The 13,040-nt window shown below is 40.6% G+C and overlaps 1 protein-coding gene across 3 annotated transcripts; it reads left to right on the plus strand.

Annotated features, from left to right (window-relative positions):
- Window positions 1-73: 73 nt before the first annotated feature.
- rbm6 (RNA binding motif protein 6) lies at window positions 74-12,752 on the plus strand. 3 transcript variants are annotated; one of them, XM_010732781.3, is made up of 23 exons: window positions 74-204; window positions 757-827; window positions 1,790-3,338; window positions 3,445-3,534; window positions 3,653-3,722; window positions 4,658-4,731; window positions 7,755-7,829; window positions 8,468-8,750; window positions 8,871-9,028; window positions 9,175-9,275; window positions 9,365-9,434; window positions 9,535-9,664; window positions 9,774-9,832; window positions 9,923-10,046; window positions 10,295-10,392; window positions 10,617-10,964; window positions 11,054-11,203; window positions 11,325-11,390; window positions 11,478-11,705; window positions 11,792-11,866; window positions 11,950-12,047; window positions 12,137-12,188; window positions 12,284-12,752. In XM_010732781.3, the coding sequence occupies exons 2-23, from the start codon at window positions 775-777 to the stop codon at window positions 12,377-12,379; spliced, it is 4,047 nt and encodes a 1,348-aa protein (XP_010731083.3). In that variant the 5' UTR covers window positions 74-204; window positions 757-774; the 3' UTR covers window positions 12,380-12,752. The 3 variants fall into 3 exon arrangements, with proteins under 3 accessions (XP_010731083.3, XP_019118493.2, XP_019118492.2); XM_019262948.2 differs by having other exon boundaries at window positions 12,287-12,752; XM_019262947.2 differs by having other exon boundaries at window positions 9,538-9,664.
- The last annotated feature ends 288 nt before the right edge of the window (window positions 12,753-13,040 follow it).

Here is a 13,040-nt window from a genome sequence, read left to right on the forward strand (position 1 = left end):
AAATAATTTAAAGAAAAGAAAACGGAAGTAGTAAAGAAGTAAAGTCCGGCAGATGGCGGTATATGCAACAATAAGGATGTTAAACATCAACGAAGAAGAAGAAGCTGACCTCCTCCATTTGTCGTCAGTCCGCTGAAGCCGTCGACGGCCTGTGCGACAATCCTCTTAAATACTAACACTGAACTCGAGGAACAAGCAAGAAAGGTGGGTCAAAAAAACAAAAACAACATGTAGGCGATAAACGTGGAAACATATAATAAAAGTATTTCCTGTGATGCTGGCTAGCTGCGAGCTAACGCAAAGAAACCGGCTCTTTATGACGTTAGCCACGTTAGCTGACGATAGCGTCATTTTAAATCTTGATTAAACCGACTCTGCTCGCTCATTTAGTCACGCTAACATTGATTTTATGCTGCTGTCCCCCCCTTTTTGTTGTTGTAGGCTGGTCTTTTCCAGTAGCAGCCATACTTGTTTATGTTGTGGCGTAGATCTGAAAGGCCTGCTGATGGCTATAATTAGCAGGCCGGCCAGCATTAGCAAATCACGCCACCCAGTAATACTTACCTTGACGTCTGCAGCCATCTTCTCTAAAGTATCAACATTAACGTTCACATTTATGCGGCCATGTGCTCAAAGATTTATAATCAGTGGTCATTTTAAGTCCAGTTATATTATGGTGGATATATCACTGCCACAAAGTGAAGGGTGATGTCTTCATGCAGCTTCATAAAATAATGTTAAGTCATTAACTTCTAGATAAGACACAGACTCACCATGTGGGATGGACCAGGGCCAGGACAAGGACCACGGGGAGGACCACCGTTTCGGTAAATAAGTGTCTTTCTGTCAAGCAAAGATTAAATTTGAACTTCCTATTAATGAAAGAAGATTTTCTAGTAAATGCACCTCTTGTGTTTTTCTCTAATGGTGAATGTGATTTCAATCTGCTATCACAATAATAATAATTTTATAATGATCATACCATCACTGGGCCACACATAATTTAACAACAGCTCCGCCTTTACATAGATAACATTCAGGTCAGTTTTGTTTGACAATATCAGAGAGGTGTTGTATTATTGAGGTCGTAGTTTGTAGTGGTGTACAACATGACTCCCTCCACACTGTTAAAGGTTTTTTTGTGGGCAAGTTTTTCCTCACTCGAACCGAGTGTCTAAGGACAGAGGGTGTCACTCCCTGTACAGAGGCAAATGTACTTTGTGACTTTGGGCTATACAAATAAAATCTGATTTGATTTGACTGAATTGTATTTCTAATATTTTGGTCACACAATTTACAAACATGAGATGGCCACACCTTTCAATATAAGGACTCCAGTTTAACTCTACCTCCCACTACAGCCTAAGAAATAAACAAAGTACAGTTACCTTTCTGACTATCAACAAAAACTGAAAAATGATGACTGTTGTACAAGTATAATTCATGGTGGAGCTGTTGTATTGGATCAAATTGGATTGTACAGGTGTGCCTAATGAGGTGGCCAGTGAGTGTGTATGTGGAGATGAAGTACATTTTCAAGTAATCCTATTGTGTTTACTGTCTTAAACTATTGAGTCCCTCTGTTTGTGCACGTATACATTTTCTTCATATTGCGGCATTCTTACTTAAACAGACTTATTTTATATCACAGTATTTATTACCATATTGCCTGCCTCTTCTTTACACCATCATGCTGATTAGCCAGTTTTACTGAATGTTTTTCCCTCTGTATCATATTACTTCATTTACTTTATTTTACAGTAGTCTAATATATTAATGTATGTTCCAGTGGTGATCATCATGGGGATATGTTTGGTGGCAGAGATCGTTCCATGCCTGATTTTAGAGGTAGGGATGGGATGAACATGGGTCCCATGGGTCATATGGGCCCAAGACCTCAAGATCTACCACATATGGACATGAGGAGGATGGATGGGCCACCAATGAGGGGGCGTGACATGGACCCACGTGATATGCGTGGTAGAGAGCCAAACAGAGATTTTTTCAGACCCGGAGAGGAGCCAGACTTTGGTCTTAGAAGACACTATGAGCCTAACATGAGAGACAAAATGATGAATTCTTCTGGTTTCCCGGGACCAGGCAGGAACTCCGCAGACATGGGAGGGAGGGGTATGCCTCCACGGGAACCAAACAACAGATTTATGGACATGAGAGACAGAGAGCCATTTCATTATGACATGCCACAATTCAACAATCCCAACATTGATGGAAGAAGAGGGGGGTTTCACATGGACAGAATGGATCGAAATGATGGATTTAGGGACATGCGTGACAGGCCTCCAATGGGCATGAGTGACAGTGATCGCTATGATATGGATGTCCATCCACGTGATAGGAGAATGATGGACACTGACAGAAGAGGAGGGCCACCTTTCAATCCAAGAGGTGGATTTGATTCAGATATGGATTTCAGAAATCGTCTTGGACCATCAGCTGAATTTCGAGGTAGGGATCGATCTCCCTTAAGATTTGGAAACAGTGATGTCCCTCCAGTGGATAGGGCAAGATCAGACATGCCTTCAGATGTTGCTGCCCCTCAGAGAGCAGAGTTTATGGGTGCAGAAGACCCACTCAGAGATAGAGAATATTCAGAGTCAAGTGGCAGTCCTCTTATGGATTATCGAAGTGGTGAAGAAATGACTCTTGCTGAAGAATGGAAGAACCGCCGCAAGGACAAGAACCCTTTCATGAATATGGGTAAAGGTATGGGAGGTGTACCTGAACCCAACTTCCCTGTAGGTTTTAGTCGAGATGTGAATGTTAGAGATCCGCCACCTTTTCAGGAAAGGGATAGGCCATCTGTTGAATTCCCAGGGAAAGATGTCGGCTTTCGTCATGGTGACAACTTTCCTGCTATGGATCTACCACCAATTGGCAGCAAACCTCCACAAGACCATCCACACCCAGAAATAAGTCCCCTTACTGGTCCTCTTGGGAGAGAAAATGAGAATAAACATTGGCTTGGAGAAAGGGACCCAAAGCATAGTCAGAATAAATCAAATCGTGATGAGAGGCCCCCTTACCATCAAGAGAAGGCTCAACCCCCACATGAGATTCAGGTGCCAAGTGATTGTTTCAAAGGGTTGAAAGAGATCCCACACACTCAAGGACCTGCCAGGGGTAAGATGGAGCCAGAACGTGATTTCCAAAGTGGCAACACTGGACAGACAAGAGACCAAGACTACAGGGACATCGATTACAGAACTGGATCCGGGAGGGCTTTTGATTACAAACGTGAGGCACTTCAGCCACCAGAGAAACTCATGAAAGAGCCTAAACCAATCACACCTTCAAAGTTTAGTGAGTCTGGTTCTCAGGTAGGTGTATTTTTATTTTGTTGCAAGTTTTTCTTTATAGATTATATTAGCATTCATTATAATGTTGATGTTTCATAACACGTGTTTTGACAAATTTCTGTGAAAGGATCAAGATTACAGGAACGCATCAGTGGAGGACAAAGTTTCCAATACGATATCCATAATCGGTATTCCAAAGACTGCCACAATGGAGCAGGTAATAATCAATCAGAAAAGCAACTGTGTGTTACAATTATGGCTACTAAACTGTGTGTTGTATTACTTATCATGGACAGCCATGGTGTAACTCACTTATTTCGTGCTTATTTTTGCAGATTCTTGGTGCCTTTGCTGTCCGTGATGGTGTGCCAATGCAGGGGATGAAAATCAAAAATGTTGTGCCAGGTAAGAATTCAGTTTCTTTGTGGAACTGTTTGGGGCAGTCGATCGCTAACGTGTCCCCTCGAAATTTCGCTTTTACGACATTCGAAACTCCGCCTTTATTCTTTTTTTTTACGTTCTTGGTTGCTTTTGTTGTTGGTGGTCTGTGTGAAGTCGCTTGATAAAGAAGAAAGGGGGGGGTTCTGTTATGCTATCATTTTCATTTCTGAGAATGTGCAGTCTTTATCAGCAATTAGAGGACCAAGGATTTACCAAGGATTCAATATAAGGAGCTTTGGAGAGTGATTTTCAATATCAGTCACAAAACATCTGTGACAAGTGACTCACTGAATGTTTCCTTCAGGAACACTTTATGTAAATGTTCTGATTGCAAAACAAAACTATGTCAACAAACCTGAAATGGAAACTGCCTTGTAGTGCTTTGTTGATCCTGATGACATGCTTTAGAGTTCTCCGCAGTGAATCGCTGTAGGTGTGGTTATAAATGAAGTATTTTGTGAAGTTTATTATATCTCAAAAGCTTCTTTTTTTTGCATAAATATATATATAAAATGTCCATCACACAAAGAAGTATGAGGTGACTTTTTTTTAAAAATGTTATGTAAACACGAAAAGAACATTCTTCTGTTTCCATGGTGCGCACCACGCAGTCGTCACTGCTACTGGTCTGGAATATCTCTGTTAATGCTTGGCTCTATCAAAACCTTTCCTGGCAAAGTCTGATATGACGTCAGTCATCAGAAGATTGAATTAAAAAAAAAAAAAAAAGCATAAACAAAATGTGTGTACTCCTGAAAAGGTATGTGTTAGTACAGGTTTGAAAATTCGCTCACACTGATCTCGATGTATTCACGAACTGCTGTCTTTCATGTTTTAGTGGGTGTCATTACTAGCATTGACTAACAAAAACCCATCTGTATTTCAAATGCTGTCCCCAGGTTACAGCTACGATACGGCCTATGTGGAGTTTTTAAACCTCGAGGATGCAGTCCACTTCATGGAGTCCAACAAGGTGGCCCATCCTCGTCACTCTACGAAGGCCGTCTCTCCCATCAGGATTATGAGGGGTTGAGAGGGCATTTAGTAGATGGGGGAGGGACAGAACCTGGGAAGGGGTTGCTGTTACGTATAGTGAACTTACTTTAGTCAGTTGTTGACATTTTTAGATGCTGATATTTTAAATCTCAACAGTTTATTGTAATTTTACATAAATGAAATAGGACTTCAGATTACTTGTTTAGCACTTAAATGCACTGAAATGCACAGACATACAATAGGTTTCCCTCATTACTGGTCCTAAATCTTCAAATTTCTGCTCCTCCTTGTAATGGATTTAACCTGAACATACAGATGTTTAACAGTTAAGAAGTTTTAAAATTTTAAGATCTTTACAATGATCAACAATGAGTACCGTATATATCCATCATTTCCTTTGTTATGATTTAGTCTGTATTTATATAAAAAAAAAAAAAAAGGATTGAAGGGTCGCACTTATAAGTCTTCATGTCTCAGAAAATATTGGTTTCCTCTTTGCTTGGCGTGACTTGCGAATAATTTTCCATTGTCAAGGAGGCAACCACGGTCTTCAACTCATTGCTCGCCAGTGCTTTTAAGGGGTGTTCAAACACAAACGATGCATGGGGCTGGTTCGAGGGGCATGGTGTTTCAGGTACAGGTGTTCCACGATGCCAGTTGGAGTAAAAAAATCTCTGAGAAGACACAAAAACATCCATGGATAATGATCACAATGACCGTTATTTTATCTTTACTCAGTACGAGCATGATGTAAACGGTACAAATGCGGTCATTTTTCAAAGTAATCTACCAGTAATGCGTATGTAATCGTTTTGTCACTGCAGCACCTTGCTGGACGATGATGCACTGTGGGTGATCTGGCAAAAGTTGAGCCAGGTTCAACTTTTTTGCTGGACAAACCTGCAAAAAACCTTTTGAAACCCTCTTGATTGGTGGCTCTGCTGTGTTCCTGGACTGGCCTCAAGAAAACAAAGTGGAATGTTGCATTTTTTTCACACAAGGCTATAGTCGGTTATCGGTAATACCTTTTAAAAACAATATTTTTCAAAAGCAATCTTCAGGCAAGATTGTAGTGATAACTTTAGTATGATCCTCTGAGCCATTTTATGGATGTACATGGCTTCTGAGGTCTTTTAGCTGCACTAGCAGCTTGACTGTATACCATTGTCAGTTGGTAGATCAGTTGGTTGGTGAACCGCTTTGGTGCAGATTTGAAATATCCCAACGGCTAATTTGTACAGAGATTCATGGTCCCTAGAGGATGAATCCTAGCGTGCTGCTCTGAGGTGACATTGTAGTTTTGTTGTGAAATATCTTAATATTGGATGAATTCTATTGAATTTTGGTTTACATATTCATGGTGCCCAGAGGATGGACTGATGACTGGTTTTTGCCTTCACCTTCCAACGAGCGACACAAACGGGTCATATATTTGACTTATCCAGTGAAGTATATTATACAGCTAGCCAATGGATTGGCAGAACTTTTGATTCAGATATCCATATCCATTCCCAGATGATGAATCCTAATGTTTGAGTTATTCCACTTTGTGGTTCAAAGTGAAATAACTCAAAATCTTGGATGGGTAATCGTCTACTTTGGTGCTAACATTTTGGTCTTGGTGCACTTTGATGATCCGCTTCAAAGAATTTTAATTTGTCTGATACTTGGGTTTAACTATTTAGCAGTTTGGTTTTCTTCACAATGAACATTACAGCTTCTCAAAGCTGCTAGTGTGGCTGCAGACTCTTACTTTTGTTGTCTTTAGTTTCAGCTGCAGTCCTCCTCCTTTACCAGTTCAAGGTATTTTCAATCATCTTGGTCTTTCCTCGAGTGCAGGACCTCTTGATGGTATTCTCTTGAACTCATCGTCTATGCATTTTGGGCACCAGGACTTCTATTCGCTTGTGTTCACATTTTTCTTGATACAATCTACAAGTCAAGATAAAAGTCCTCACCGCTGGCCAGGATTGATGTGCTTTTACCATGCCAATAAAACTGGAGTAGCTCCTTACCTTGGGGTAGTTGAGATCAGTTGAATTGCTGCTGAAGTGTGTAGCAGTTTATTTTTTTGGCTCTGCTATTTGTATTTTGAGAGTATTTGGTTGCTTTATTCTCACTTTTGTTCAATGATAGCTCAAGATTTAAAAACTAGATGATTTGAGTAGTTGCGTGGTCAGACATTTAAAATCCTATTCAACTAGCCACATAGAAGTTGTCATTAGGGTTCCTTTTTTATGGCTGTATGTGTGGTTTTAGTGGTTAATTCTGTTGTGTGCCAAAGTTGTACTCTTTGGAATTAACCACTGTGGCTTTGAATCCATTTTGCACAACCTACATCAGAATTATGGATATTAAATGCAGTGCTACCCATTTGTAAAGTACTTTTAGATGTGTGAGCTTCCCTTTGAAACAGCCCTTTTTTTCATACTAATCAAGTATGGTCTTGGAAAGGGAATACATAGTTTGGTTTGTACTCATCGTCTACTGAGAGACGGTTTCTCATTTTGGTTCTGTTTTCTGTTGGATTGTAATGTGACAGCTAACGTTTTGATAATCAGTTCATTGATTTAGTCAAAAATGCTATACATTTTCTATGTCCAGCTTTAAGTTGTGAGGATTCGCTGCTTTTCTTTGTATTGTGTGATGGCAAACTGCATATCTTTCGGTTTTGGTCAGACGAAGCAATTTGAAGATGGTTTTTAGGAAATCATGATGGGCCCTTTTCACTTGTTCCTGGCATTTTCTGGACCAAACTATCACTCGATTAATTGATAGAAAAATCTGTATTTATTAGTCGATACTGAAAATAATTGTTAGTCGCAGCCCTAATTGTAGTTCCCTTTGCACACCACTATAAGTGTTTGCCCAGTTTATCCTCAGCAGTGAAGAGGAGGGCTAAACCTGCCACAGTGCATGTTGGGTGTCATTGGTATTATTCAACATATAGGGCACCTATGTTGCATGATGCTAATTGATGATTTCTGTTTTTCCTTTCAGGGGTCCCTAAAGGTTGGCACTAGAACAACATCCATGAAGTACATCCAGCCTGAGGAGCGTGAAAGAAGTGTTCAAGTGAGTGTTATTGTATTCTCTGTTTCAGTTAACTAGAAATCCTTAAACAAATCCAAAATTTGAATAAAGGTTGGGTCATCACTAAAGGTACTTCACAAATCAAGTTACCTGAATTATAGCATCTCTCATGGTAAATTTAGCATAATTTATTATAGTAATACTATTATAGTATTTATTTAGTACCACATACAAAGGAAATGGATGGATAGCCATACCATAATAACCACTGTTGCTCTGAATTTCTCCCTTCAACAGAAATACTCATATTAGTAATTTGTCATTGTAAATCAATGGGAAAAAAGGAATTGACTAAAGGAAGTAACAAGACTGAACACAGATGGATTGGACATGGATTATACCCCACATGGTGAAACTGCTGTGTTTGCATTAACAGCAAATAGCAGTAACCGCAAATTAGAGAGGCAAAATGGAGCAGAAAACAGGAAGCCCTTTTACTAAAAATATACTGTGCTTATGAAACTTTGGAAAGCTGACCAAATGTAGTTGCTACCAATGGCCTTTCCCACATAATGGCTCCTGTCTGAGGTTAAAAAAGGGACTGCTTGACAATTGTTTACAATTTCACGATTTAAAAGTAATTTTGAAAGTGACCTTTCCTTCACATCTCTGTGAATTAGGAGTCAGATCACAAAGTACCTCAACTCCAGGAGCCCCAGTTGCCCAGACCAGATGAACCCAATGAAGAATTGAAGACCAACCTGAATGGGTCCAAACCAAAAAGCCCTACGGAACAAAACCAGTGGCAGCGTAGCTCTGACCTAACTCCAGAGGCCTGGCAACAGCAGGTGGACCAACAACTCCAACAGCAAGAAACTGAGCAGCAGGCAGAGTCCTGGGGCAACCGCAACCTTCCTAATCACAATTCACAGCAAAAATTCTCCGTTTTTAAAGACAGCAAAAGTATGTCTACTAAAGCACCTGGGTTTTCACGAACAATCTGTCGACATTTCTGTTTTGTGTGCTATTATAGTTCATAACCCAAGTCAGGTAAACAACACTTTCCTTTGTGTCTCTATACAGCCATGATAATAAAAAATGTAAAGCCCACCACCACAGTAGAAGCTATCTTGAAAGCCTTGGATCCCTTTGCATATCTGGATGAAAGAAATGTTCGTCTTGTCAAGGCCAAGCCACCAGGAGCCAAGTGTTTCTGTTTTGTTGACATGGACTCTCATGAGGTACCTAAATTAAATATGAATACACACAACTTGCTTTTAATTTATTATAATAATAAATATAATTTCATTCACATAAATTCATAATTTTATGTTCTATCAGTTTGTCACCTAAGTCTTCGTTTCCCTATGATTCTCTTCTTCTGCAGCAAGTGACACGTCTGGTTGAGCTCCTCACTAAACCCAGACCCCTCTACATTGATGGAGTCAGAGTTTATGCCGAGGTCGCAAGACCCCTCAAGAACCAAAAGTAAGTTACTGTTTTGCAAGAGTCTTCTAAACAGCCGTGTCAAGTAGAGAAATCTTATGTCACTTGTTCCTTGTGACTTTCTGTTTCAGTTTCAAAAAAGACTTGGATAAACCAAACAGTTCCATCCTTGGGTATCCACCTGAGGCCAACATGATGGGAGTGAGTTTTCTTTTCTTTAATTTATTAAGTTTAAAAAAAAAAAAAAGAAAGCAGCTGGTAAAAGCTCAAAGATGACCTGTGATTTTTGGCATTTCAACAGCAGCAACCGCAGCAATACCCACAACCTCCACAGTACTTGCAGCCTCTGCAGCCACCTCCTGGTGTCCCTGCTTGTATCCCTGTCGGTGTCCCACCTTGTCTCCCAGCTGGTCTCCCTGTTGGATTGCCTGGTGAGACCTCACTCAGACACATTCTGATCTCTTGATCCCTGGACACTGTTTATTATTACTAACAGAAACATCAAACAGTTTTATTTAGTCTTGCCATTTGTGTCACCAGGTGATTTGATGACTGGCAGCTCTAATCCTGCACTGCCACCAGACCCCAGCATGGGACAGGTAGGTTACAAAGCAAAAAGCAGAACTCTAGGGTAACCTGTCTTTAAAGCTAGGTGTTAAACTTTACATCTCTCCCTTAACATCTTGTAGGGAGTTGGCTATGGTGAAGCTCCAGCTATGGATCCATCATTCCAAGCTGGTCTGGGTTCCCATATGCCCACAGAGCCACCAGGGATGACAGTCGGTGTGGATGGATCACAGACCTACATCTATGGTAAGATAAAAAACAAACGTTCAAATCCAGAAAAGTGTTAATTAATATTGTCAATAACAACAACAATATTACAGTAAAGACTCTACTATAATATTGTGATTTCAATAGTAAATGACAAAACTCAGGTGTGTTCAGGTGTTGAGGCACTTTTTCATGAAGACCTACTGTGGCTTGTAAATCATTTGAATGTTGCTTTGGACAGATGGTTCTGCCAACTAAATAAAATGAATGTAAATGTCTTCCTCCAGGCTCTGAGATTCCAGACATGACCAACTACTTGTATGACGCTACGTCAGGCTTCTACTACGATCCTGAGACGACACTGTACTACGATCCTAACTCACGGGTGAGAATACAAGACAACACAGTGATCCAGCGACTTCTCTGACGTGTAATGTTGTATATCCAAATGCTATGTAAATGTTTCATGTGTGCCTGCATTAAAGCTTCTGAAAAAAACTGAAGATCAGTCTGCTCTAAAATCAGTTTAAACAATACTCAGCATCTAGCCACCGTACATGTCTTACATGGTTGATGGTTGTTATTTCTCCCCTCCGTGTTTGTGTGTAGTATTTCTACAATGCTCAAACCCAAGAGTACATGTACTGGGACGCTACATCAAAGACCTACATCCCAGTTCCAGGAGGGAGCTCTGCAGAGACCCAACCTGGGATCATGACTGTTGAAGACCAGGCCATTCTTTCCAACCCAGCAGCAGATGCACCTCTAGAAATGAAGAAATCACCACTGGTGCCCCCCCTGACCACAGAGGATCTGGCACCAGTTCCTGTTTCTGCCGCCAGCTCTGCTCCTGAACCTGTCCCGACTTCTACAGCAACTCCAGAGAAGAAAGATGACGAGGAAGATTCTGCTAAAAAGGACAAAGAGGAGAAACCAAGAAGTCTTGCTGCTGTCAAGGTAGCACTTGAGTCACAATAGCCGTGCACAAAATGTGGAATACAGATGTGTAGAGGGGACATAGTTAAGAAGTGTGTTGCTTTTTTCAGATCATGAAAGATATGGAGCGCTGGGCGAAGATCCAGAACCGTCAAAAGGAAAGTGTCCGTGCTGCATCACCTGTGCTGAAGGGTGGACTGGACGATGACAGGAGGCAATCAAAGTCGGCTGACGCTGGTTTTGCCATCTTTGAGAGGAAGGTTAGGGACCCACCTCTAACAATCACACATTATCTGTTATGTGCATTCATTTTTACAGTGAATATAGGTTTTAGTACACCTTTGTTTATTATTTTTGTCCTGTTTTTGTCTACATCCTTAGATCTCAGGTGCTGATGATCTTTTTAAGAAGCCCCTTGCTCCTCCTAAGAAAGATGAAAAGTCAAAAGTAAGAATCCTCTGCATGGTGTTGTTTTTGTTTGTTCTACATCACTGAGACAGTTGTTTCTAACGTTTGTCTGTTTTGCCTCGCCAGCGTCCAATGGGCTCCCTGGGCCTGCTGGCATCAGACTATGCAGCTGGAAGTGATGAAGAGGTGGAAGAAGACAAGGAAGAGGCAGCTAAAAGCAGTCAGGGCAGTCTGCCGGAAGACAAGGACAACAAACTGACAGACTGGAAGAAGATGGCCTGTCTGCTGTGTAGGAGACAGTTCCCCAACAAGGATGCTCTGATACGCCACCAGCAACTTTCTGACCTGCACAAAGTACTACCTGCTAACCTTTGTATGAACAACAGTTGACAGTGACCCTATAAATATACCCTCTTATATTTAATCTGTTGTCTTAACAGCAAAATATGGAGATCCATCTTAAGATCAAGAGGTCAAAGAAGGAGCTAGAGGCACTGGAGAACCAGGAAAAAGAAGTAAGTGGAAATGAATGGGATAGGGAAAATTTTCTGAATCAGTTTGCCAGATGATGACTAAAGGCGGGATGTGTCCTTCACAGCTAAATGCCAGAGAAACTCCCAGGTCACCGGAACAGAAAAGAAGAAAACACCATCATCAACAGCAGCAGCATCATAATACCTGGGCTGGAAGCTCAAGGTAGGTGTGCATTAACATTAAAATGGTAAATGAAGCATTCAAGTGTTTGTATTACATTTCTTTCTAAACTGTTTGTCCTCTGTGCTCAGGGAAATGAATAAAGTCAGTGATAGACCTGGCTTAGGCGCCGAACCTGTCCCGGTAGGTGTGAAGCTTTTATTTCATTAATTTTGATCATTTTCATGTGATGCATCTTTAGTAGGTCATTAAACTTTTCATTGCACTTTCCTCTTCAGCAGAGAAAAAAGAAAGAGCCTGTCGTTTGGGACCATGCCACCTACAAACAAGCAGTACGCAAGGCCATGTTTGCACGGTTCAAGGAACTCGAGTGATCTCCTCTGAACACATCCCCACTTTTGTTATGTGAAGTTGTTAATATGCTTGTCCACTTTGGCATGAGAACTCCTCTTTTGACTTTGTCTTTACTGTTTCCCTGCCTTTGGACATTATTTTCTACTATAAAATGAAGTGAAAAATGACGTAACATCATGATGCTTTTTAGCTCCAGCTAAAAACTTTGACGTCCTCAGCAATGGATGTTGTACAGAAAGTGTTTATTCATGCTGTTAATGTGAGTATTTTTGCCCATGTTTTTTATGTGTGGCCTGTATGTAAAATTTGTGAAACGTATCCAGGATGTCTTTTTTTTTTTTTTAATAAAAAATGATACTGTCACACTGGCCACGAATACATTTTGTTTTAAAACAGAAACATTTTTACATTTTCATTTTCATGGGTCGAAATTGCCATATATGTACACATTTGTAAGTAAAAAAAAAAATGATTAAAAAAGATTGAACAAACCTTTCTGCTTCAAATGTGTTTTCTTGCAGTGAATGTGTTTTGCAAAAGTATAATCTGCAGTCGATGTGTGCTGTACTTGCAGCTCATGTTCACATGGTGGCAGCAAAAGACCATGTTTTGTTTTGTGTGATGTATCCAAGCATGAAGCCTGAATCAAATCATCAGTGTTTAGCAACACTGTTTTCCAAG

The sequence above is a fragment of the Larimichthys crocea genome, chromosome VI (genome assembly GCF_000972845.2).
Source record: "Larimichthys crocea isolate SSNF chromosome VI, L_crocea_2.0, whole genome shotgun sequence".
Lineage (NCBI taxonomy): Eukaryota > Metazoa > Chordata > Actinopteri > Sciaenidae > Larimichthys > Larimichthys crocea.

Coding starts and splice junctions, on each gene's coding strand:
- rbm6 (XM_010732781.3), top strand. CDS start 775: ATGTGGGATGGACCAGGGCCAGGACAAGGACCACGGGGAGGACCACCG. Junction 9,276..9,364: donor AGACCCCTCAAGAACCAAAA/GTAAGTTACTGT, acceptor TTTCTGTTTCAG/TTTCAAAAAAGACTTGGATA. Junction 11,706..11,791: donor AACTTTCTGACCTGCACAAA/GTACTACCTGCT, acceptor TTGTCTTAACAG/CAAAATATGGAGATCCATCT.